This window comes from Empidonax traillii, unplaced genomic scaffold (assembly GCF_003031625.1).
Source record: "Empidonax traillii isolate 1590-97213 ecotype Southwest subspecies unplaced genomic scaffold, ASM303162v1 scaffold598:size422692, whole genome shotgun sequence".
NCBI lineage: Eukaryota > Metazoa > Chordata > Aves > Passeriformes > Tyrannidae > Empidonax > Empidonax traillii.
Window position 1 is genome coordinate 96,317 of NW_020955791.1, and position 25,213 is coordinate 121,529.

Sequence of the window (25,213 nt, forward strand, 5' to 3'; positions counted from 1 at the left end):
ACCAAACAGAGCCTTTTTTTTTTTTTTTTTTTTTTTTTTTTTTTTTTTTTTTTTTTTTTTTTTTAATGGGAAAAAATAAAAGGATCTAATTATGATGCCAGCCCCATCACCACCTTCCAGGGACTACAGAATTGACATAACTTGGGCCCACTAACCCAATGCACCATTAGGTTCTGGAGAGCTTTTCCTTTGGCTGATACTGCAATCTGATAAATGTCTTAGAAAGGAGAATTAAATCAGCCTGATCACTTGAATAAAGGTGCTGATGTTGCTGTTTCAGACTGCATTATTTCTGTGTTTCAGGTGTTGCACAGAGATGTAGCTTTTAAATCCTTCTGGAGAAAAATTCTTACACGTTTAGGGCATCTGAATTATATCCTTAGATAAAGCTCACACACGGGCCTTCATGCTGAAAGCACGTATGGATGTGCTGGATTTATGAATTATTGTTCTTTTACTTTTTATGCATCTTTATGCATTTTTTATGCAAACTCTAAAGGTCTAAAATCTAAAATGCTGTTAAGACTAAAAAGTTTGGGCTTATCTGAACTTTTATGGGGTGAAAGTGAAGCTCAAGAGGATCTTGTTTGTTTCTGACACTGTCAGTGTTCAGGAGTTCAGTGAATCCCAAGGGCAATATGACCATCTGACAAACCTTTTAGCCTTTGAATTGATTATTAGAAGTTGGAAGTTAGAAACAGCAAGGCGTGTTTTGGAGAGCCCTATTGCAATCATAGTCTCACTTTTTGAGCTTCCAAGGGTCTTAGCACACCACCCTGGATACTCAAGGATGTTGTTTCCCACGTTTTTGCTACATAATTAGTCTCTAAAACTTTGGGTTTACCAAGGTCACCATGTCAGGACCAGTGTGTTGCAAACACATTCTCCAGAGTGCCTTCTGTCTTCCTGAATATTTTAGCCCTGAGTCATACACAAAGCTGTTCTTCACAAGGGAAAAACACACTCTGAGAGCTTTTCAGTCACAGGTATAGAGAAAATAACCTCCTTTATGCTCATCACTACTGAAAAGTTATTTGCTCAAACAAGTAGTCCTACAACTGAGCTAAATTTGTCAAACAGGGCCTACAACATATACTGATTATAAGAAACTGTGGTTTAAATCAAGACATACAAAAATTTCTTCTATTTTTTCCCCCACAGAAAATAATCAGAAAGAAAGAATCATTGGTGAGTATATGTTTAAGTTTAGAAAAAACTCCATATTATGAGGCAGGGTTCAAGGAGGGTTCAGAAGGTGCCATGGACTTATTATGAAAAGGTTTAGCTTCAGGACACTTGCAGTTTCCACTGCAAATTACTCCACTTTGATGTCTACAACTCCTTTTTTACTTCATTTAGATTAAATATTTTTTTTCAATTGTTTGACAACAGTGGCTAAATAGTGTAAACTGTTAACAATTGCTGTGCTTCAGCCCAGAGCAAACATGTTTTTCAGTAACAGGCAAAACAAGTCTTCCTTTTTCCAAGTTTGAAGTGAACAGCAGGACCAGGTGCTGTGCTGCTCTGACTTGGTAGCATTCCACAGAAGCAGTGAAGCAGCATCAACATGAATCAGTGCAGAATATCTGAAAAACACTTACAGATTCTTCTATTCCCTATACTTTTTCACTAAAGCCTCATGCTCAGACTCCAGTTTCTATTTTTCAAGCTTTTCTGAGCCTTGCTGCAAATCAAACTCTTAAAGCAGGAGCAGTGATTTATGAGTATTTGGAGTTGGCCATCCCAGTCCTGGCTCCATTATTTCCTTTATGTCTTTACTTTGCAAGGAAAAAAATGAAAAGAAGGAATTAAGTGGAGCTGTGCCCAGGTTTGTGTTCCTTATAGTGTGGATAGAACAGCCTTGTTCATCAGTTTCCTGGTTGAGTGCAGTTCAGCTTCCGAGATCTAAAGGCATCTGCATGGCTGCAGACACAACCTGGAAAACCTCGCAGTCAGCCCTCAGAAGGAGGGTGGTAATCCTGAGAACAGCATTTCAGAAAGGAGAGAAGGCATTTGATCACTTTGCAGACTCGTTAAAGCCTGTAGTTAAAATGGCATCCTATTCACAGTGTGCCAAACTGTGGATGCTACATATGGCACTTCTTAAAGCCAGTGGAGCTGTTCGTGTAAGGGCTGCAACACCAGTGCTTGAGAGCTGACTGTGATTTTGAAAGCCAGTATCAGTGTTAACCAAAGCAGGTACTACAGGATGGAGTAAAGAACTTGGCACTTGTTGCTTAGCAGGAGTAAACGCAATACAGACTGGCGTAGGTTACTGCGAGACAGGACCTCCCACTGTTCAAAATAAGGTTGTCTCTTGCATTTCATGAAAACTTAAAAGCAGAGTTGTTACTTCTGTATATTTTGAAATGAGTTCACTAAAAGTTTTAATTTTTCCTCCTCCTCAAATTTATTTTCCTCAGCTCTTCAACATCAAACTCCTGTATACCTCCTCATGGCCATTGTTACACATGTTCCTATAGGGGGGAAAAAACTAAAAACCAACAGCCAGAATCGTTAGTATTCTTCCTCCAAATTCAATTAATTTTAGCTTTTTTTTTATTCTGGTCAAATGTGAGTGAGGCAGTCATGCAAAATATTGCTGTACATATAGTCTCTCATGTCAACGAAATCCTATGTAGACATGGGATCCTACAAGCATTTTGACAATAAATTGATGGTAAAAAGTGTTTTCTAATCCCCGTGAAATAATTTTGTTTATAACAATTCACGTTATCACATCTTTTACCTATAGATTCCTTGTAACAACCTGCTGTCAAAGATAACGGATTTGGATAGTGGCTGAGTATATGTTATAACGTATCTCAGAAGCTTTATTATATCATTTATATGAACTGCCTTTTGGTCTTTATGCCGAGCATTAAGAAAAGAAGGGGAAAAAAAAGAAAAAGAAGAAATAAATATTACTGGAAGGTGAGCACTCTTCAGAAAACCAGGAATCAGGATATGGAAAAGCAATGATGAATCTGCATTACCTGGAATCATGTATAAAAGTGTGAGACTTGCAGGTATTTACTTTGGAAACACTGAGCCCTGTTTTTCAGCTTTTATCTTTGCTACAACAGACTAAACTACAAATAGAGCCAAAACCTGTTATGTTGTGACTCCTAATAATCTGCTTCTTGAAACACCTCCCTGTGTGCCAGTTTATCTAGAGCAGTGTGGATTTTGTCTGGCCGTGCAACAAAGCGATGATAACGCGTGAAGATGCTGTTCCCCCGAATCATTCTGTAACTCCTGTTGCTTCTGCTCTCCTTTTCCCCTGGTGTGCTAACAGCAGTGCTAGCACTGACTTGAAAAGTCACTTAAAGGAGTGCTAGCACTGACTTGAAATGCTGCCTGTGGAAGGGCTGGGTCTGCCCACGAGGTAAAATCAGGCTGGCAGGCAGAATGACAGGGGTTTGAAAACTCTATAGCAAAACTGCACAAGCGACAGGTTCTGGAGGAAGAAAGAACTTACAGAACTAAAACACCACTGTCTGTCCAACACTGTGCCTAAGCCAAACTCAGGAAGGTTATAACTGTACTTCTTGCATCAAAAATCCAAACAAATGATGCAATGAGGAAAAGAGTACTTGAAGTTAAAATGTGCATTTCTCTTCCAAAGGGTAAATATATGCCGGTTATGTTTTGAAGATAAGCATCAATAACTCAGCATTAAGAGCTTAAAGAGTGAAATTTCACCCAAATTACCGATTTTCATAGCCATTCACTTTATTCTAGTCCATTAAATTGACTGCACAAAGACAGATCATTTGATATAACAACACCAGGAATAAATGGTGACAGTAGAATGTTCTTCATAAAACTGATGTATTATGTAACTAAAACAGTATTTATAATACTCATCCTCATATCTACTTGTAGTTAATGCAGGTGAATAATTTTGTCAGTATTAAACAATTCCTCTTCCTTATTTAAACTACAGAGACAACTGAGAGTAAACATCGTTCTGTAAAACGCATAAATATTTTGTTACTTATTTTGTGACTACTTATAGAAGGTCCATTACTAAATGCATTTTTAGAACTAAAGAATTATAAAGATCTTTAGTGTTTAAATAATCTCCTGGAAAAATAATCTGGAAAATTAAATCCCATATTGAGAGAAAAGTCTAAGACTGCAGTTACCCTGCAGTCATCAAAGCAATTATGCTGAAAACTAGAAAAACAGAGTTCACTGTAAACTAGTTAATTCCCTCTAAACTAGTGGAGAAAAAGTTGATTCAGAATGAAAAAAAAAAAAGAAAAAGAAAAAAAAACTGGTCTAAAATGAATTGCTATAATCTATCTATTAATAAATACAATCTGTAAATTAGAACTGTTTTGATCTGGAGAGAGGGACCTTCAAGGGTAATTTCCCAACTGGAGTTCAAGAGCTAAAAATAAAATGTTCAGGCTCTCTTAAGACCTGCCCTCCACGATATTCATTAATGTTGAATTAACAAAGTTCTGTTCAGTTACCAGACTGGTTGGCTGTGATAGTTCCCTTCCATATATTCCAGTGGACATAAAAACAAGCCTTGTCTGTTTTCTCTGAAATGAGGAGCAAATATACGTTCATTGCTGTTGGATGAAAAATCGAAGCCAGGGTCTGCCTGATGAAAAAGTGAAAACAACATTTTGCAGCCTCAGTGTTTAAATCCAGACCTTCAGAGGCAATTAGTATTTGCAGGTTCTGTTAACTAACTGATAATTGTGAAATGTAATTCTAGCAAAGTAAAACCACTTATAGATTAATGATTAACTGACACATCTACAAACAGAGAAAACAACGAGAATTTTATGGTTTTCTCCCCAGTGATTAAACTCTCACTCCTGTTTAACACAGCACCTTATTTAGAAAAAGAGAATCAAATAGAAATTCCAAGATATAGATTTATAACTCTCTGTGTATTATCTCAAACTGTTTATTACTTTTTTAAAATTTATTTTTGTCATTACACCTTGTCTTACACTTTCCTATTTCTTGCTGTGTTCAGCTGAATTTCAGGGTCATTCCTGAGTATATATCATGTAGTGCTTTATAGCAGGAATGTTCATGTTGAAGATGATAATATTGATGGCATCTCTTACCTTATTATGTTCCAAGTCTGTGAGCAGCTCTGGTTTGTAGTTATCCTGAAGCATTACTCATAGAAGCCAACCCATACAAGGATAACATCTTTTATTTAAGTGATATGGAATAAACCACACTGGTACAGAATACAGATAATGACCATTTAGTCCAGTTCTGCAGAGTCTGCTCTTTGATGTATGTTTTTGTGAATTGGCTGCACTGTTTTTTAAACCTCTTTGCACATTTTAATATACCCTCAGCAAAACTGTTATTTCATTTTATATTGAAGGGGGTTTTTTAAATGGTTTCTCATGATGCTTTACTCCTCTGTCTCTGGCATTTCCATATCAGTACAGTTGTTCCTGTTCTCATTTATTCCTGTATTTGAGGGTGTTGTCAGTAATGCAGATTATTATCATTAGGAATTTTATATATTTCAGTGAATTTGTTATTTGTGCACTTATGTCCCACCCTGTAGATTGTGTGCTCTTTGGGGAAGGCTTTATTGGTACTTTTGTGCAAACAGAAAGCCTTGGTTTGTTATAGTTACTAAGTTACTTATCACCACAGAAAAATAAAATAAAAAGTAATATTTCAAAAATCAATCAGTAATTGAATAGGAAATAAATAGAAATATATGGGTTCAGATTCTGAGTGAGTATCAATCAGCTAATTTACACCAGCTGAGACTCTGAGCAGCATTTCAACAGCTGAGATCCAGCCATGGATATCAATGTGCTGGGACTGTAGCACCTTACCTGAGTATATACTGATGGAGCCCACACATGTTCAAAATACTTCTGATGCACTGTAGTAATGCTATAAAGCTTAGAAACATATTTTATATTGCATTGTTTTGTGTGTTTGACAAATAAAGTTGTAATGTATTAAAGCCGTAAAGTGAATTTCTTCAGGAAAGGCATCCCAGATGCAACCTTTTTTCTTCCTTCTCTACTCCGTTCTTCTGTTTGAAATGTAGGTCATTACATTATCTCTGGCATGTACATTGATTCATGCTAATATTTCAGGCTTGTGCTAGTTAAAGCTCTTAGTACATAATTTGAGTGAAAAATAACTGTGTCAAAATAGTGAACACAAAACCAACTTCAGCATCTGTCTTTGCCCTACGTGTGCCAGGCCACCAGGTTAGGACCAGTGTTGCAAACACATCCTCCAAAGTGTTGCTTTCTGTCTTCCTGAATAATTTAACCCTGAGTCATAAACAAAACTGTTCTTCACAAGAGAAAAACAAACACACTCTGAGAGCTCTTCAGTCACTGGTGTACAGAGAATACTTCTTTTGTGCTCATCACAAGTGAGAAGTTTCCTGCTCAAACAAGTAGTCCTGTAAAACAAACCATGGCTTTACTCAGGACATAAAGGTAAAAGAGTTTGGAGTGAAGCTGATCTGGAAAGAAGGGACTAATAAAAGGAGGGTGGGTTTAGAGTTGTTATTATTTCTCACTATCCTACTCTGTTTAATTGGCAGTAAATTACATTAATTTCCCCAAGTTGAATCTGTTTTGCCCATAATGGTAATTGTTTTGTCATGTCCCTGTCCTTATTTCAGTCCATAAGCTTCTCACCATATTTTCTCCCACTCTTCTGTTGAGGCTGGGAAGTGAGACAACAGCTAGTGGGCACCTGGCATCCAGACAAGGCCAACCCACCACACCTTACTATTTGTCAATTTATTTAATTGCAATTGTATGTTTCTTTCTTCAGAACTATCATACAGAATGTCAGCAAAAGAGATGAACACCCTCCCCCTTTGTTTTTAGCATAACAAAATAAGTACTTCCACGTAATACAGTGTAGACACAGCATTCAAAACACTGTACACAGCAAGAACAGGATTTTTGTTTTCAATTCTTCTACTTATTGAAATTGATTACCTTGATTGCGGTCTCTGCTCCCAAGTAAAAAATTAATAGTACTAGCAAAAGGAGAAGCTATATAAGTCCTTATTTGAAGAGGCCTGCAATTTGGTATAAATCAGCAGGTAGTGGAACCAGTGTCCCTCTAATCTCTGTGGCTCTGTGGAAGGGCCCTGGGACACAGCGGTGACTCCAGCCAGCTGTGTAAACATCCCTGTCCTCGGCGTGGATTTGATACTCAGCCAGTCAGACATGCCTGGACAAATACTATGCAGTTACAATAAAGTGCATAAACTACTTCTGCTCCTTTGTGTCTCATTATCCCACAAAACGCAGTAGCCTTCATACTCCATCCACTAATCCGCAATACAGCGAGAAAGTTGCAGAGTGGCTGTGGAGAGCTGCATTTGCATCAGAGGCAAATGACTCAATAAATGAATTTGATACTTTTTAAAAACCCTACAGCCTTATTTAAACTTACACGTGAATTTCCTGTTAGTAGAAGATGACCTTTCGGTTTGATCAGACCTTTAGGCTAACGAAGACCTGTGTTAGCAAAGAGTTAGGAATTACATAGTGAATTTCCTGCTGTTTTCACTTTGATCTGATGACAGCTGTGACCAGGAGTTGGAATGGGCTGCCCAAGAAAGCGGTGGAGTCACAACGTCACCATCCCTTAGGTGGACGTGTAGATGTGGCACTTGGGGACATGGTTTAGCGGTGAATTTGCACTGCTTCGTTAACAGATGGACTTGGTGATCTTAGAGGTCATTTCCAACCTGAACGGCTCTACGATTCTAAAATTCTGTGATACTGTGGACCACGGGAACAGGCAGCTTCCATAAACATGCTTTCAGCCCCAAACGCGTGAGGCAAACTGGCCGACGAACACACACGGCAGGAGGAGGGCGAAAGTGTCACAGAAAGGACAGACGCGAGATTTATGCCGGAGGAAGAGGCATCTCTACTGAGCCTTCCCAGACAACGAGCGGGGGCAGGAGCGGCAATAAAACTCTCTCAATATTTGTACAAAGGCCTCGGCACCTCCCTCAGCGCCGCCCGCCCGGGCCCGTTGCCGCGGCAGCGCGGCGGCGTCCGGTGATGGCGGCGGCGGCGGCGGCGGCGGCGGGGCGGCCATGGTGCGGAGTGAGTGTCACACAGCCGCTGCCCTCCCCTCCCCGGCTCCTTCCCTCCTTTCCAGGACGTCCCCCGCGCCCTTGGACACCCCCTTCGTGTCCGCAGAAGGGGCAGCGGCGCTGGGGAAGGGTCTGGTGTACAACTGTGATGAGGAGCGGCTGAGGGAGCTGGGGAAGGGAGTCAGTCTGGAGAAGAGGAGGCTCAGGGGGGACTTTGTCGCTCTCTGTAACTCCCTGAAAGGAGGTTTTGGCCTGGTGGGGGTCGGTCTCTTCTCCCAGTAACAAGTGACAGCACAAGAGGAAATGGCCTCAAGTTATGCCAGGGTATAGATTAGATATCAGGGAAAATTTCTTCACTGAAAGGGCGCTGGCTCCCCGGGGAAGTGATGGAATCACCATCCCTGGAGGTATTTAAAAGGCATAGATGTGACACTTAGGGACATGATTTAGTGGTGGATTTGGTAGCACTGGGTTGGTCTCGATGATCTCAAAGGCCTTTTCCAACCTGAATGATTCCATGATTCATGTTTCCCCTCCCCTGCCATTCCCACACTCCCCTGGCTGTGCCCTCCCCTCCTCCCTCCCTTGCTCTCCTCAGGTTGGCTTGATTATCAGGTTTCCCTCTTCCCTGGCAATAACAACCCATTTTATTCCACCAGATACAGCACAGGGGTGCTCTTTTCTCCTGAAACAGCCCCTGAGAGGCCTCGCAGGTGGCCCAGGTGGGGACCCCTGTGTGTGCCAGCCCCTGCAAGGGGAGATGCTGGACAGGATGGGTTATGTCTGAGCCTGGGGCTGTCAGATGTGAAAAAAAAACCAAACGGGGTTAAAATACTCACTGCTATTACTTACGAATTGATTAACTGTTACAGGTACAGCAGTATGATTTAAAAGACTGAGTGCTCACACCTACCACTCATAAAAAAAGCTACTGAGGAGTTCCCTTCCTCTGTGATTTTTCCTTTAGTCTATTTTGATTGTAGATCATCACTGGACTGCCAGTCCCATGCAGGGCTAAAACAATGCTTTGGAAAGGAACTCCTCTCTGCATGAAGCTGGCAGATGCCTTCTCTGAGCAGGCATTACCTGAAGGAGAATGGCTTTGTCTCTTGAACAGCACAGCATGAATTTGAGTCCTAAAATAATGGTTGCATACTTCACCTTTCTGAAATGCAGCTTCCCCTACTGTTTTGTGATACACCTGCAGCTGTCCACCTGTTTATTCTTCCAATTTCTTTGATGTTATCCTTCATATCTGCTTCCTTTTTTTGAGTAAAACATGCAATTTTTGGAAACTCATTTGTTAGGTCTTCAAGATCTGTTATCTCCAGTTGAGTGATGCCATCCCTTATTTCCTCCTGTATTCATGGGAACCTGGGAGTAGCTGTGATATCCCAGTCACTGGTCCAGTCTCCTGTTACTGCACACAACGTCAGAAAATCTGTTTAATGAACTTCTCAGTTCAGTGTGTCTTGTCAATGTCCTGAAAATGCTGTTATTTAAAATTTTATTCAAAATTTGTTATTTCTTACAAGCTTGTTTCCCTCATTCCTCTTAAATGAACGAGATCACATACAAAGTGTCAAATATTCACCCAGTTGCCTACAGCAGGACCCCAAAATAGGTCCCTAAAGCTCCACAGTAGCTTCTATGTGAATGATTGTCTCTGCTTTGGTCTCTTTACCATCTGGTAATGGAAGTGGACAGTTTTGCATAATAGCTGCAACAGTAATTTCAATTTTCATCCTAAAAGGGAAATCTGGCTGTAATTAAACCACCAGGAACAGTTTGTATGACTTCTTTTTGTATAAAGGGCATAGAGCATAGTATTGCCACAGTGTGTATGAATGCAGATTAAGGAACATTGTTTTCTTGCTCAAAATTACCTGGAAATAGTGGCACTGAAAAATCTGCTCCAAACACAGTAGTAAGAAGGACTTTTTTTTCCCCCTTTAATTTCCAGCAGATTTACCAAGTAATTTATTAAAAATGCCAGTGTTTTTCATAGTTTCTATAAAGACTGAAGTATTTCGTCATGATTATTTTCCTTTTTTTTTTTTTCCTCCTCTTTTCTCTGTTACTTTAATCAAGTTCAATCAATGGTCTGTTAGAGAGAAGATGGTTGTTCAGATGTAGCAAACCTGCCCAAGATTGTTAAAGAATACAAAGACACTTACCTTTCCCAACATAATTTATGTGCAGGCAGGTTCTCCCCTTCCATCAATATCAGTATCACCACGTTTAATTCTGTAAATCATGCCAGATGAAAATCTGTTGAGCAGAAGGGAAATTTAACCCTGGTCATCTCTAAATCATATAATATACACAAAACCAGTTTGACCCCTTTCCCACAGACTGTAAATACAGGAGCTGCACAGGCACATGTGAGTTTGAGCTGTACTGGTACATAGTTTTCCCAGCTTGGAGCAGACCTGTCTGTGTGAAAGTGTGCAGCCATTCCAGGACCACTAATACAGCTGGATAATTTCACAAACCCTTCATGAGATAAAGAAGTGAAAGAATACTTTTAATTAATGCGTGATAAGTTTATTTTCACAGATCTCTCTGTAATTTTTCTTTTTACTTATTTTTCCTGCAGAGACTTTTTTAAAGGATTAATTTTTTTCTTGGGGGGCGGGGAAGAGGGGGATTTGTTTTCAGGCTTTTTGTGGGTTTTTTGGGGGTATTTTGGCATTAGCAATCCTAAAAATACCTATGCTAATTTAATAAACCACTGTTTTTTTCATCAGTACTTCGCTGCTTGTCAGGGAGAAGAAAACACCAGCACTTTTTGGTGCAGTGGGCTGGAAACAAAGTACATCTAGCTCAAGAGTGAATATTGTTTCTCACAGAATTTCTTTACCTTCATTATCCAGAGCCTTTCCACTGTTTGAAAGATTGCCTGGGCATTAAATATTACTACATGATAACTCTGAGCCCAGGTCTCTGGTGTTTTTCAGCCACTGAAATTCCTTTGCTGCTTGCTAATGAGCTGGTGGTGCCTAAGGAATGTCCAGGTATACATTTCATTCTAACAAACATTTGTAAGCATGAGTTGGTAATGGCTTTGCCATAAAAAATATCTACCCACTTTCAACATTTATCCTGCTTTTTTCTGTGCATGCTGTGCTGAAGAATATGATGACACACTGTAGGCAGTTTACTTCCCTCCCACCCCCCCACTGCTCTCTGTGATGTGAACATCTGGCATCTGGAAATAAAACAGCATAAAACACTCCATTTCTTGTCTAAATGAATCAATCTGCAACCCAAGCTGTGCAGAAAATAATGGCTGCTGGATTAATTTCTGCAAGGGTTGTATCACACTCTCATGGAACACTCAGCAGTTTTCATATGGATTTTTCCAAATGTTACAGGTGACACGAGTGTGTTTCACAAAAGATGTTTCCTGTGGCAGAGTGGCCCAAGTTTACTTGGGACTCAGTATCTTTTCTTGCAGTTTTTATTTTTGTTGGCATTCCTACTGGGCTATTTGTTGTGGTGGAACAAAATATTTTAATGAATTTATAAGTTGTTTTTCAGTCAAATGGCAGAAAATGAACTAAGGGGAAATATGACATCAAATGTTTCTTTCAGTCACTGAAGACCTTGTTAGAAGACGTGCAGAACATAACAACTGTGAAATTTTTTCACTGGAAGAAATCTCTTTACATCAGCAGGAAATAGAAAAACTAGAGTATCTTGACAAATGGTGTCGAGATTTAAAAATTCTCTATCTTCAGAATAATCTCATTCCAAAAATTGGTAAGTGTTTTCTGGGTATATTTATTTTGAAATGGATTTACATGCATAATTTTGAAATCAGGAAAAAAAAAGTACTTTAAGGGAATGCACAGTGACTAACTAGAGGGAGGTTCTGTGTGGCTGTGTTCCTGCATGAGTTCCTTTCCTGGTTTCATTATTAAATTTCTAAGAAGCTCAGAAATTTGCAAGAGAAATTTTAAGTGGAAAAAGATACTACTGGGATACAGATACTAGAATATGAGCGTGGAACACCTTTCATTGATTAAAATCTCAAACGTCAAGATATAATTAAATGTGCCATCTTTGTGGCAAACAAAGACTTTAGCCATGGACTGTGCTGTTGTAGGATCAGCTCTCTTCAGGCTCATTTTTAAAACAAGTTTTTATGCAAATGGTATTTTGTTGATGTTGAAATAATTTTCATTAGAATAAAATACTTGCTTTTGTATAAATATTGCATAAACCAAACTTTTTACAACACAGTCTCAGTGGTCTTCCCGCAGCACAGGAGAGGATATAATTATATGTGGTCTGCGTTTTGTGGCTTGTGTTTCGTTGGTGTTCTGCTGAAAGATGCAACAATCAAGCCTATGGCTGGAAAAGCTTAGAGTCTACATGTATTGTGTAGATGAAGAGTGAAAAGTTGGAAGTGTTCAGGAATTACATCAGCATATCTGTTTGAAGTTCCTTAAGAGGAAGAAAATAATTACTGAAGTTTTAAGATGAAATTCTGTGCTCAGAACTTGTGGGCAAGTCCGTTAGGTTCTCTGGAGGGGCTCATCATGAAACTGTACTGCTAACATCTGCATTTCTTAGAGAGAAGGAATCTTCTCCCAGAGAGAATAAGGTTTTTGAAACTACTTTATGCTGCTTTGGCCCATCAAAAAGGGGACTGAAACTTAAGCTGGTTTTCTCTCTGTTACTGTGTCCTTAATAAGACACAAGTTTTCATCTTGTGGTTTTTCTCTCAGCACTCAGGCCTCCTTTAGGTTAGTACAGGATATCATGCTCCGATTGTTGCTTTTTGGATACATAGTTTTCTCAGCAATTTCGTTTTAGAGGCATGCAGTTTTTATCTTGTATAATGTAATGGCTTTCCAAGATAAGACCTTAGTAACTAATGGGATAAAAATCCAAAACAAACACACGCCACCCCTGCACTATAGTGGGTGACCAAAAGCATTGCCAACAGGGGTTATGGGACAAAGTTTTGGATTTGAGAAGTAATTCTTCCAGTGGATACCAACATGTCCTTGCAGAAGGCAAAACAGTTCCAAGCACCCTTCTAAATATCATCCTGGAATGGTTTATATTGACTCTATTGGGATGTGTCCTTTCTCTTCTTGAACAAAACCTTTCTGCAGCCCTCAAGATCAGACTTGCCTACTGAGCAAGGTTGCCAGGCACCCACTGTATGGATGAGTCCTGGTCCTCTTCTATAAATGAAAAAAAAACCCTCAAGTTATCACTGGCTTTAACACTCAACTCTCTCACATCTTCATGGTGTACAGGCACTGCCATTACAGAAATATTGCAAGAAAAACATCCAGCCTAAGGTGCACAAGTTCTTGCTGAGAAATTAATTTCATCATTTGTTTGGGAAGTATGAAGAAAATACTTCTCCAAGGCCTTAGGACTAAGTGGTAGGATTCAGGTCACCACATTTGTAGACATCGTTGTCTATGAATTATAGTATCTGTTACTGTATCTTCTCTTTATAACCAGTCATGAAGAAAAGCCATATTTTTGTGCATGATTTGATTCTCTAGTTCTAGACAGCCAATTTAAGGTAAGACAAACTGCACCCTGAACAGCCTAGTTCTCTATTGATTGTAGAAGAGCCTGGACAACTAACTCAGCTGCAGACATCATCTGTGGTTGTCAGATGAACCTCCCTCTGCTTGAATTACTTTGTTTGCCTCAGCAGGCACAGTTTGTACAGCACTTTCTCAGTGCAGCTTGTGAATTAGAATTTGAGGTAAACTTTATGACTTCTTTGTCATAATTTTCTGATTTTCCAGTCAGATCTTTGAAACATGGTGATTGGGAAGAAATTGGTAACTATGACACAAGTTACCCTCTGTATCTTGTCTCAGATTTAAGTCTCTGACCTGTGGGTCATGTATCTCAAAGTGGTCTTTGCATTTTTCAGACATTTTGGGGAGTGATGAAGATTGTTGCTACCTTATTCCCTCTTTACCCCCTTTCTGTATTCTAGAGAGGAAATGTTCCCCACTCACTGTGAACCTGCTAATTCCAATAGGTCATAGTGAAAATAATACAGGTTAGACTCCAAGCTCAGGGAATGTGTGTGTCTTTGTTTTGTTCATACTGAACCCACAGAAATACCCATCTGTCAAATTTTTAAAAAGGGGGAAGAGGAAGTTTCTTGAATTAAAACTGTAGATTAAAGATCTAAAAAATTTGCATATACACTAAAAAAGCCAATTTTATATTTTTATATATATTTTCTATATAAGTAAAACTCTAATTTTATAAAGCTTGTCTTAGTGTGGCCTGATCCCTTCTGAATTTCACAACAGGTGCTTTTTTGGGCATTTTTAGGCATGCTCTCAGCATGTTTTTTGGCCAGTCCTCTTGCATTAGATATGTCTTATGGATTTGTGCTAAAAATGTGTTTATAAGATTCCTTAATGCTTTTTACTTTTTAATTTGTGTTTTTAGAGAACTTTTTTGTTTTGTCCTTTAATTAATATTAAAATATTAATGCCCAGTAATGTGATGTGTGGTCTGATTTGTCCTTCCTATTTTTCTGCTTTATTGTTTCTTTGAAGTAAAGTGAACAAGTAAAATGATAATACTGAAATAATGGATCTATGTTGTGTTACAGAAAATGTGAGCAAACTAAAGAAGCTGGAATATTTAAATGTAGCTTTGAACAACATTGAAAGAATTGAAAATCTGGAAGGTCAGTTTTTAAACAAACCATTTTGCCTTTTCATATTAGAACATTAAATTTTGACTTTGTGTTAAAAAGGATGGAAGCCATTAAGCATATCCACCAGTGAAAGTATTTTGCTGATACTCAGAGTCTTTTTGTATGCAAGGTTTCAATAAATGCTGCTTTGTAGCAAGTGCTTCCTACTGCTGAAGTTTTCTCATTGAACTGTCTTAAAATGAAACACTGAGCTTTTAAAAATGTCTCTGTGTAATGTTTCAACAATCATCTTCAATTCAGCCGTCAAGTGCCACACACAGGAAGGTTCTGCTCTCAGCACAGGTTGCATTAAGGGTGAGGGGTATTTTTAAAGTGGTTTTCAGAAGATTTTTTTTCTCACTGCATGAAATCCTGTCTGTTTTATCTGTGTTTAATCCTTTATCCTGTTGCTTTTCCACATTTCATGTGCAAAGATCTGGCATTTTCCGAGATTATAATCTGAGACTTAGAGGCCACCCATAAACACATTCAGTATCACTGGAATAATTTATGACTTGATTGTTTTCTAGTTTTGATTCTGATTAGGCCAGGAACAGTTGGAAAAAAAAAAAAAAAAAAAAGAAAGATAGTTTTTTGATTGGTTTGTTGGTTTTTGTTTCGTTTGGTTCACTGGGTGGTTGTTTTGCTTGTGTTTTGAAATCTGCAGGCTGATTCAAGAGGATGGCTTAAATCAAATAAAAAATGAGCAAATAGTCTAAACACAAATTTGTAAAAGTTGGAGAAATGGGTAGTACAACATATTTGGCAAAAAAACTGCATTTATTTTCATGTCACTAAGTTTTAAATCCATCTGTCAGGCTGCATTATTTTTTTTAACATGATTTGTTATTTACTTAAAAGTTAGAACCTTTGGGAATGACCCTTGCATAAATTTGGGTTATTTAAATCCCCTAATAAATTGTTTTTCATTGTTACTTTCCTTCAGCTCCACTGTGAATAAAGCTTGCCAAATAGACCAGCAAGGGAAAAGAAGTGATTACAGTGATGAGCATCAAAACTGAGCTTGCTCTTACCTGAACCTTTTTATTCTTAGAGTCAAGGTTTCATGGACAGATTACGATAGAAGGAGAGGCTGATAAATTTTGGATCGAGATTTTCCAGAGCATTTTGTTACCTAATTTGCAGTTTCTAATTGTTGTAGTTAACATTTTCTCACTGGTATTTACAATTTAGCCAATGATAAAGTGTTTAAAACCCATGATAGCTGAGTCCATACAGTGGAACCTGTGGAAGACCTCTTCTTAACTTGGAGTGCATTTTCAGAAAACCTTGACTTTTCACTTTAATGATATTACCAAAGATTAGTCATATACAGAAATGAAATCCATAATTGATCCTGCTGTCCTGAAGCAATTAAATTGTATTTTGCCAACATGGTTAAGATTTAGTTGAGGAGGGGAATCAAGGCAATCAGACTTAAAAGTGAAGTCCATCTTTTCTAGAAATGAAACATTTAATACCTCATCTAGAAATGATCACAAAGTTTTGATACCGATAAAACCAATAATGTTTTGATATTTTTTATTTTATTGAGTTTGTTTCCTTCCTGTAAATATTGTGACTTTGTAAGCTTTAGCTGTGAGTCACTCTTTTCACTCAGAATCTCAGAAAAGATGTATTCTGATAGAATAAAAATAGTTAGCAGAACACAAATGGAGGCAGTTTTATATCCAGGTGAGTGCATGTGTGTTTGTATGTCATGTGTAGATTTATGCTATGGACAAACTGAATTAAGGTTTTTCCAAACTTTAGGCTGTGAAGAACTGAAGAAACTTGACCTAACAGCGAATTTCATTGGTGAACTCTCCAGTGTTGAATCCCTCAAACATAACATCCATCTGAAGGAACTGTTTCTAACGGGTAACCCATGCACTGAATTTGAAGGCTATAGACAATTTGTAGTGGCAACACTTCATCAATTAAAAGTAAGGTTAAAAAAATTAAATCCAAATAAAAAATGACTGTTGTTGACTGAACCTACTGATCCTAAATAAAATAAATACCTGTGCTGGGAAAACTAGTAGCATTTTTTTTTTACTGTCCAGAGGAAATTAAATTATATTCTGAAGAATAAGTGACTGCAGTAAATTAAGTCTAATAATGGGTTCTGTTTTGATGGAACCACACACATTTGTTAACTTTTCTGTCCTTCTTAGAGGAGATCCTTAAAGTTTTGAAGAAATAAATGTTTGTACCCTTCTGGCTTTTTTTTTTTCTCATTTGTTTATATATGCAGTGGGTTTGTAAATTATTATCATGACTGCAGAAAGTTACCAGGTTGTTGATACCATACCAACAGTATGTTCTAAACCTGCAGTGCAAGGCAGTAGAAAGGCACAAGTTGGTGTAAAAATGTGCTACGTTTCATTGGCTGTAAATAGCCAATTTAAGACTGAGGTTCTGTGCCCAAACCACCATAAACCATTTTCAGATCTGAATAGACAGTTACTGTTAATTCTTTTAAATAGATTATAACCTAGTTCTATGGAGGTTTGAAAAGTGCATTTCTAATTCTATACAGAATTTTCAAAATTAACCTACAGTTTAATAGAATTATTGATTTGAATATGTTTAGAATTTCTCACATATTTATATTGATTTTCTTCTTCTTTGGGAAGTATTTGGATAGTAAAGAAATAGAACGTTCAGAGAGGATTAAAGCACTTCAAGACTATCCAGAAGTGAAACAGAAAATCAGAGAACAGGAACAAGTTTACCTTCACAAAAGGGCCAGAGAAAAGGAAGAGGCTGAAAGAAGGATGCAAGAAAGAAAGGACAAGAAACAAAAACAGATGGAATCTAAGCTTGGATTTGACAGGTAACTGTAAGCAACAATAGTTTGTGAGCAAACATCATTTCTTCTCTTTCTTTATTAAGAAGTTTGATTTTCCTCATTGAAGATTGTATTATTTCACTTAAATATTTTTGTCCATCTTTATTGTTGTTTCAAGCAGAATTGTTTCTCCTTGTGCATGTTATCTCTAATGAAAAATATAACTAATTACAAACATAGTTTGTTATTGACTTGAAGACAGTGCAATAGAATTTTTGTCCCAAAACTCCAAGCTAAGTTGTCTGGGTGCCAAAATAACGTAATTGATAGCCTCTTTCAGGAGAACAGCTGGAAATTGTTATTTAAGGTAATGCAGAGGTTCCAGGGAAAGCATCTGTTCACCTATAACTGCTTTTACTTTAGCATTATTAGATCTGAAGACTGAAATGGAATGTAGCTGGTCTTTGGAGAGGTAAAAGGCTGTGCAGTGTTCATTTTCATACTTCTTCCACTTCATGTCACTGATATTCCCCAGACAGCAGCAGGATTTTTGTCTGGGGTCGTCTTACACTGCAGTTGCCATCTATCTTACTTTTAATCCAATAGAGACTAAATTCCATGGAGCTTCCTGTGAGGAACTTTGTCCTTATAGATCACAGCTCTGTCATAAATTTAGTTTTCTCCCTCTGTTGATAGAAAATTAGAGGGGCTTAGAGCTAGAAGAAAAAATTACTCAATGCTAAGATGGCACCCGAGGAGATGCTTATTGCTACCTTATACATTTCTAATCTGCTGCTGCCTGGTATTGGGAATACTTAAACATCACATGGACTGAAAGTTTTCTCTCACCTGAAAGTTGTGAGGGTATCTGAAAATTCTGCCTCTGAAGGTAAGTCTGTTGAACTGTCTGTCAGGGTTTTCAGAGGATTAGGCATAGCCATACTATCACTTCTTAGACAAGTCAATGAAAAAAATTATGTCAAAATGTGTTTTATTCATTGACAAAAAAAGCAGAGCAGAGGATGTTACCCCAATATATAAGATAATGTGCTTGGTAGGAATTATACAGCTGTTATTATTGAGTTGAAAAAAATATTACTGCAATTATTCAATTAGCAAGTGCTGTTACTCTTCCTTCATTTCATTGGGATAATATTCCAGTGTTCTTGTGTAGCCCAGGCTCCCCCCAGGAGAAAGAAAACCGTCAGGCAGAAGGAGATGGAGAGCAAGAAACATGCAGAACAGTTGAAAGTGATGAAGAAGACAGAAGATTTTGGGAGGAGCCTACACCATATACTCCAGAATCTAGATTAGAAACTCACAGATATATTGAAGAAAAGAGGAGAGCTAAAGACAATACAAGGTGCTTTTTTGTTTTAATATATTCTATGAATTGAAGAAAGGGACATTTTCAAAGGTACAGAGAACAGGTAGCTGACTGCCTGACATTAAATATTACAGAGAACTGGCAGCTTAAATCCTTGTTGCCTGTGAAAATAGGCTTATAAAATATAAATTAAATATTCAGATTGTTCATTTTATTTCATTTTCTGAACTTCATATATGGTACTCTTTATTTTTCCTCAAATAGGGTTTTTAAATGTAGTTTCTCTTTTCAACTCCATTTTATGGAGTTTAGAAGTTTCACTTTTCTGTCAGCTAACTAATATTTGTGTAGTTCTACATTAAATATTCTACTAAAAGCATTCATGCAAATTGCATTATATAAATGCCATAAGGCCATGCTACAAAATTTTACACAAGTGGCATTTCAGGAACCTTTTCTGTGTAACTGAGAATTTTTTTCACATATTTTATGAAAGATACTTGTTGCAAGTAATAAGATTCTTCCTGTTATCTGTGCTACTTGGCATGGTGAATCTGAAGAAGCCTGGCCCCTGAAAAGCCTTTAAAACTTTCTAAAGTTATCACTGGTTTTGCTGAACGTGGAAAATTCATGCAGATACTGGCAAAAAGCCACAGTATTTTATTGCTACTGGCTTATCAGTTCCACAAACATTGTAAGCAATGTCTTTTGTCTTTTTTCTTATATAACATAATTTATACCAGAGATTTTTTTTTTTTAGCTGTTCTTTTTTAAGAGCATGCTTTTTGAAAGTTTTATCAAGCCAAAGTATTGAAAAAGCCAGTCCTAGGGAACTCCCCAAGAAGTCTGGAAATGTGCATAACTTGTTGCTATTATTAATTCAAGGTCTCGCACTTTCCTGGAGGAACTACTGTGAAGCCAGATCCTACCCAGTTAGAATGTTGCTATGTTTGGGAGTGCCTTACTCTACTCAAAAGCAAATGTATTCCAAATGCTTCCCTGTAAGGATTCAAGGAGACTCCAAATAATGTTATAATAAAGATAGAATAATTATTTTCTGGATTTTTTCTAAATTTTGAAGGCATCTTAAAGGAGTTAAAAATCCTTTTGAATTGCATTTTGTTTTAGTGTTGATGTTTTTGTTAGGTAGCAGGAGAAAGATGAGAACAGAAAAGTGGCCCTGACAACTTGAAATCATCATTGCTGGTGGACAGAGGCTGAAATACAACTTTATTATAAGTTACCCTGTATAAAAGGATGTGTGTTTTAGGATAAAGTTGACATGAACATATCTTTTGAGCAGAGTGGTGGTTTGTTCACTTTTCATTTCAAGTCAAGAGTTGGAATTCAGGTATAGAAACTGTTAGCCCACAAATCCCACGAAAACTCTGATTTATACTGTAGAATAGTATTTAACACATGGATAACTGTGTATCTTTCTTTAACACAAATAGGTTTTATATAGTTGTTCCACTAGCTGTACTTGAGTGTTTTTGTTTCTTCCTCAAATCCATTATATTTTTAGACCAAATCTATTTTTATGCTTTTTTAACCCCAGGGGGCTTAAGTACTTTATATCCCTCATTAGTGATTTACATTTAATATTCTCTTAACCTTGAACTCATAGTAAGAAATAGATTCAGGAGCAAAAAAAAATCCAATGCATTGCTGTTGGGTTTTTTTGATAAAATGTTTTCTTTTTAATACGCTGGCTGAAGTAGCCATACCCACTATATTGACCAGCTGAAGAGTAGATTAATGCAACATGACAATTGCAGTGCTGTATTTTTAACAGCCAAGTTTTTACCTACATGCAAGCAAGGTTTTTCTTTTTCATGTTATAAGATTCCTTACTCTTCCTTTCCTTGCTCATGATCTAAACATTTAAACAGGAAGATACCAGTGCTACAGGTCTTAATGATCTTACTGTGATCTGCCTTGTTTGGGCAGATAAATTTAAGGTAGATTATTTATTGCACTAATTGAAAGTCAGCCACAGTTTGATTGCTGGTAGCTGGAAATAGATAGTGAATATTAATGAGACAATCATCAACATATCAGGAATATGTACTGTATATTTTCAAGGAAGAACAAAGCAAAAATATGTAATAAATACATCAACAAATAATCTGTATGTCTGCACTTGGGCCCTACTGTATCATATTTGGTGCTGCTTGTAATCTTTGGACCATTAAAATTCTTATTACTAGTGCTGAATAGAGACTGAGAGACAGATACTGTTTGGAGGTAGGCCAAGCACTTGTTCAGTAGCAGCAATTAGGTGAGCATGAATAAAATTTCTTTGGACTTGCTTAAACATACATCAAACCAGTTAGCAGTAACAACACTTCATGATTAGTTTGACCATTCATAACTAGAATTTTCAGATGTTTAAGCAGTCCACTGTTTTCTTATGGAATAGCAGATAATTTGATATGTTGCTGTTTTATAGTGGATATTGTGACATGCAGAAGTTGTTTATTATCCATGTAAGATGTGATATTACAAAGCATTTGCTCATCTTTAGCTAATGCTTTTAATGTGCAGTTGGAAATGTGATATAATCTGTTTTGTTCCTGAAATAAGTTATAGCCTGAACATCAAATACCAGATAATTCTTACTTCTAACCACACTCTTTTTTGATATTAAACATAATAATAGCAAAATGTTAACCATTAACCATAAACCATTTTTGTTTCTGTTTTCTTAAGGGAATCAAAAAAGAGTGAGAAGCCTCCTTGGACCTTGGTCACTGCAGAAGGAAAAGTTCTGAATGTGAATGTGCCTAAGTAAGTTAAAAGGTTAAGCAATCTAATCTCTAGAGCTGATTTGGGAAACTGGTTCAAGATGTGTGACAATACAAAAATAAGAGAGCTGAGAAATTCTTGTTGGAGTATTATATTGCTTTTGGGAAAACTGTCTTCTAAATTTATATTCTGATGCTGGAAAAAGAATCAGTCTTCAGTGAGTAAAGTGTTGAAGATTGTTTAATTTAACATCTTGGTCTTCAATGATTAAAGAACTTGTTTTACTGTAAAAGATGTAAGACATTTTAGTCTTTTCCCTTCTATGGTAAGGTTCCTTCTTGGAGCATCTTGTTAATAGTGGAAAAAGTTTAACTGGTTTGACTATTAAAGATAAATGTGTATGAGCAGCCACTTTAAATGTGGAAAAAAAACCCAACCAAGTAGTATTTCTGGACAAAATCCTTTTGTCCTCTGATGGCAGATGTTAAATTGGCAGAATTGGGAAGGGCATGTTATCAGCTTCTATGGCATGAGGCCCTTTGACAATGAGTGAAGTCTATAGCAACAGAGGCTGATGTTCTGTCAGCCTGGGTATTCCACTGTTTTGGAATGAGTTTCCAGGGATATCATCCATGTGTTGTCTTTAGTTTCACTTGAACCAAACCTTCAATTTTTAAGGGAAAGGAGGAGACTGAGAGCATAAACGTTCCCTTATAAACAGCTCCCCAAAGAGCCTCCTGCAAGAGACTGGGATCAGAAAGTGGCCACTTACCTGTCTGCTGTTCTCCGAAGAAGTTTTTCCATCATCCTGCTTTCCAAATCTTGTAAATTTATAAAACCATGCAAATTAAAAGAATTTGAAAACCTACATTATATGTAGGACACAATATTCAGTAAAAAAATATATGTAGTTTTCTAGTCCAAAGAAGGCAAGCCTAAAATAATTTAAGTCTTATGCTAATAGAAGCTGATTATGCCTTTAAAAAACAGATATATGTAGACTAAAGCCCTGGCTGTCTTTTTAGAAGAAATACAGGGTTTGCTGTTAGTGGGAGCCCTCTTTGTGTCACCCAAGTTTTCTGGATTAGAATTTAGTCTGCGGATGTGCCCACGTAAAGCCAGACCAATGAGCAGTTTCTGTCATGGCTTCAACAAGAATATCACAGCTCCTCAGTGCAATCTGGCAGTGAATTGGAGAGGCATAAAGAGAGAGATAAGAGTAAGCAGATGGTGTTCTCCAATGTTTTTGCTTCAGTGTCGAAGTCTCATGGCCATAACAGTGTCCAGGTTTCTCTGCTGTTCTTTTGGAAGGTTAGGAAGAGAAATGGCTGTATGCTACTGAGGACAGACAATTTCTCTTCTCCAGTTCTGATTAAGCTTCCTCCTAGAAAATTTTACAGTTCTGTTCTCTTGTCCACCCTTCATGTGTTAGTGAATTCTCAAAACCAATGATGCAGTAAGGGAAAGAAGCTGTTTTGTATTCAATGCACTTTCCATTTAAAAAAATTCATAAACTACAACTCCATAAACTTTTTTGCACATTGACTGTATCAGAATACGGGAGAGAAAAGAGTAAAAAGTATATGTGGGAAATATTTTTATTGCTGAAAACATTTACTCTTTTATCTGTTATCATTTGAGCATCTTTCCATTACCTGAACCCAGTGTATCAAAGTATTTTAATGTCAATGAAATAGTCCAGATAAATTAGTTGAAGCAAACACCTCTCATTTTGTACTAATAACTAATTTATATGTGATTTTATTCTGGTTTTTCTCTACTTTAATACATTGGAAACTTTTGAGCATATGAGCAGAACTTGTAAGTCTAGACTAGATCTCCTTAGATTGTAGCAATAGATGAAGTTTTCAATTTATAACTGGGAAGATTTGTTCATAATTTTAAGAACTCAGCCAGCAGGTCACAAACATGCAGCTAATACAATCTACAGGCTCATTTTCAACAAATGTGAAGCTCACAGAACCAAGGATATTATGCAAATCATGTTTTACTTTGGAAATGCACAGACAGATATCTAGGCAAATTAATTGCTATGAACAAAATTGATTTTTTTTTTTTTTTTACATACCATAACGTTACAGTTGCCAAGTTCTGGGCTTTTCATTTTATGTGTGGGGTTTTTTCTGTGAAGATGTAGCGGAGCAGACAGGTTTCACAGGCTTCACCAGCAGATGTCTCTCGTTCTGCATTGACTGAATGAGCTTAATTTTAACTGACCTTCAGCAGTGGGATTTTTTCATTTTCTTGTGGATCGAGTGGGAAGAACAGAAAAAGAATGTAAGACAGACTTTGGTTCAAGTGCCAGTATTTTTTTCTGTTCATGGGGCAAGTTGCAACCGTTTCTAAAATCATCACATGACATATTGTCTAAATGGCATTTGTATTCATCCAAAATTGCTGGCAGTTGAAGTGTGCTGTAATGTTTGCTTATTCACTCCAGCTGTATTTATACTGGAAGTGTTTCTTATCATTGTTATTAGGCTTCATTTCTCTCTGAAAGATGATGAAGAAAATAACCAGTTCATCTTGGAACTTGCTGTTTACAGGTCAGATTTTTTTTTCCTCTTAATTTTTGCCGTTCATAAGATCTAATACACAGTGTTACAGTGATACTCCTCTCTGTACTGGAGCCTTTTCAAGAGGAAAAACAAAAATCAAAGGGGTGATGAAATAAATCTTGAAGCTGTGCTGCAGGAGTGAAGCCAAATAACCTAAAGACCCTTCAGACTGTTCTGTTACTCCTGAATGAGTACTGAGTCCTTTTGGGAATGGATGTTTTCTGCAGTCCACAGGCAGGTCTCCTCCATGCCTGTCCTTTTATACTTATGTAAAATCTTTTCCATTCTTCAATTTGCAGAGGTTGTAGGGAGTGGGGTTTTTGCTCATTCTTTGGCCCTAGAAGTGCTCCAGTACAATTCACATCCTTCTACTTAAATTCTCCTCCCTGAAAAAGGGTAGGGTAGCCTTGTCCTATTTTCCTTGCTTACTGGAAAGAGTCCATGGCTAATTCTTGAACTATACCAGGACATTGCCTGGAATAAATTTAGTTGAACCAGGCCAAAGTATCATGAAGAGAACTGATAATTATTTGATAGTTCTAAGCAGTGACCTTTTCCATTCTTCAGGAAGAGTCTGGAAAGCCACAAGTTTATCTACCCATAATAGGAACTTGTTAGAATAAAGCTTGAACTAGTTTTACAGCACAGAAATACTGTTCTTGCCAAGTGTTCTTCCCTTAAAGCTCATTAATTTCCCTCAGAAGAGGCCTGCTCCATGTTTCTGAATTATAAGACACAGGTTTTTTGGAACCTCAGAAAATCTGTTCAGGTGCAATAAGTTGTTTGGTGTATTACAGAATCACAGAATCATTTAGGTTGGAAAAGACCTCTAAGATCATGGAGTCCAACCTTTCACCTATCATCACCTTGTCAACTAAACTGTGGCATTGAGTGCCATTTCTGGAACACCTCTAGGGATGGTGACTCCACCACCTCCCTGGCAGTATATATTGTAATATTCTGTGCTCAC

The 25,213-nt window shown here is 37.4% G+C and overlaps 1 protein-coding gene across 6 annotated transcripts in view; it reads left to right on the plus strand.

Moving 5' to 3' along the window:
• Window positions 1-8,051: 8,051 nt before the first annotated feature.
• Window positions 8,052-25,213, plus strand: part of LRRC6 (leucine rich repeat containing 6) — a 32,150-nt gene continuing 14,988 nt past the window's right edge. For 2 of the 6 annotated variants that reach the window (XM_027898472.1, XM_027898471.1), the window contains exons 1-9: window positions 11,010-11,109; window positions 11,690-11,857; window positions 14,010-14,141; window positions 14,709-14,786; window positions 16,569-16,741; window positions 17,435-17,634; window positions 18,764-18,952; window positions 21,629-21,706; window positions 24,166-24,231. In XM_027898472.1, coding sequence (XP_027754273.1) covers window positions 11,016-11,109; window positions 11,690-11,857; window positions 14,010-14,141; window positions 14,709-14,786; window positions 16,569-16,741; window positions 17,435-17,634; window positions 18,764-18,952; window positions 21,629-21,706; window positions 24,166-24,231 — 1,178 coding nt within the window. In that variant the 5' untranslated portion in view covers window positions 11,010-11,015. Of the gene's footprint in view, window positions 8,103-11,009; window positions 11,110-11,689; window positions 11,858-14,009; window positions 14,142-14,708; window positions 14,787-16,568; window positions 16,742-17,434; window positions 17,635-18,763; window positions 18,953-21,628; window positions 21,707-24,165; window positions 24,232-25,213 lie in introns of those variants that run through there. The other 4 variants (XM_027898473.1, XM_027898474.1, XM_027898477.1 and 1 more) reach the window with 4 other exon arrangements.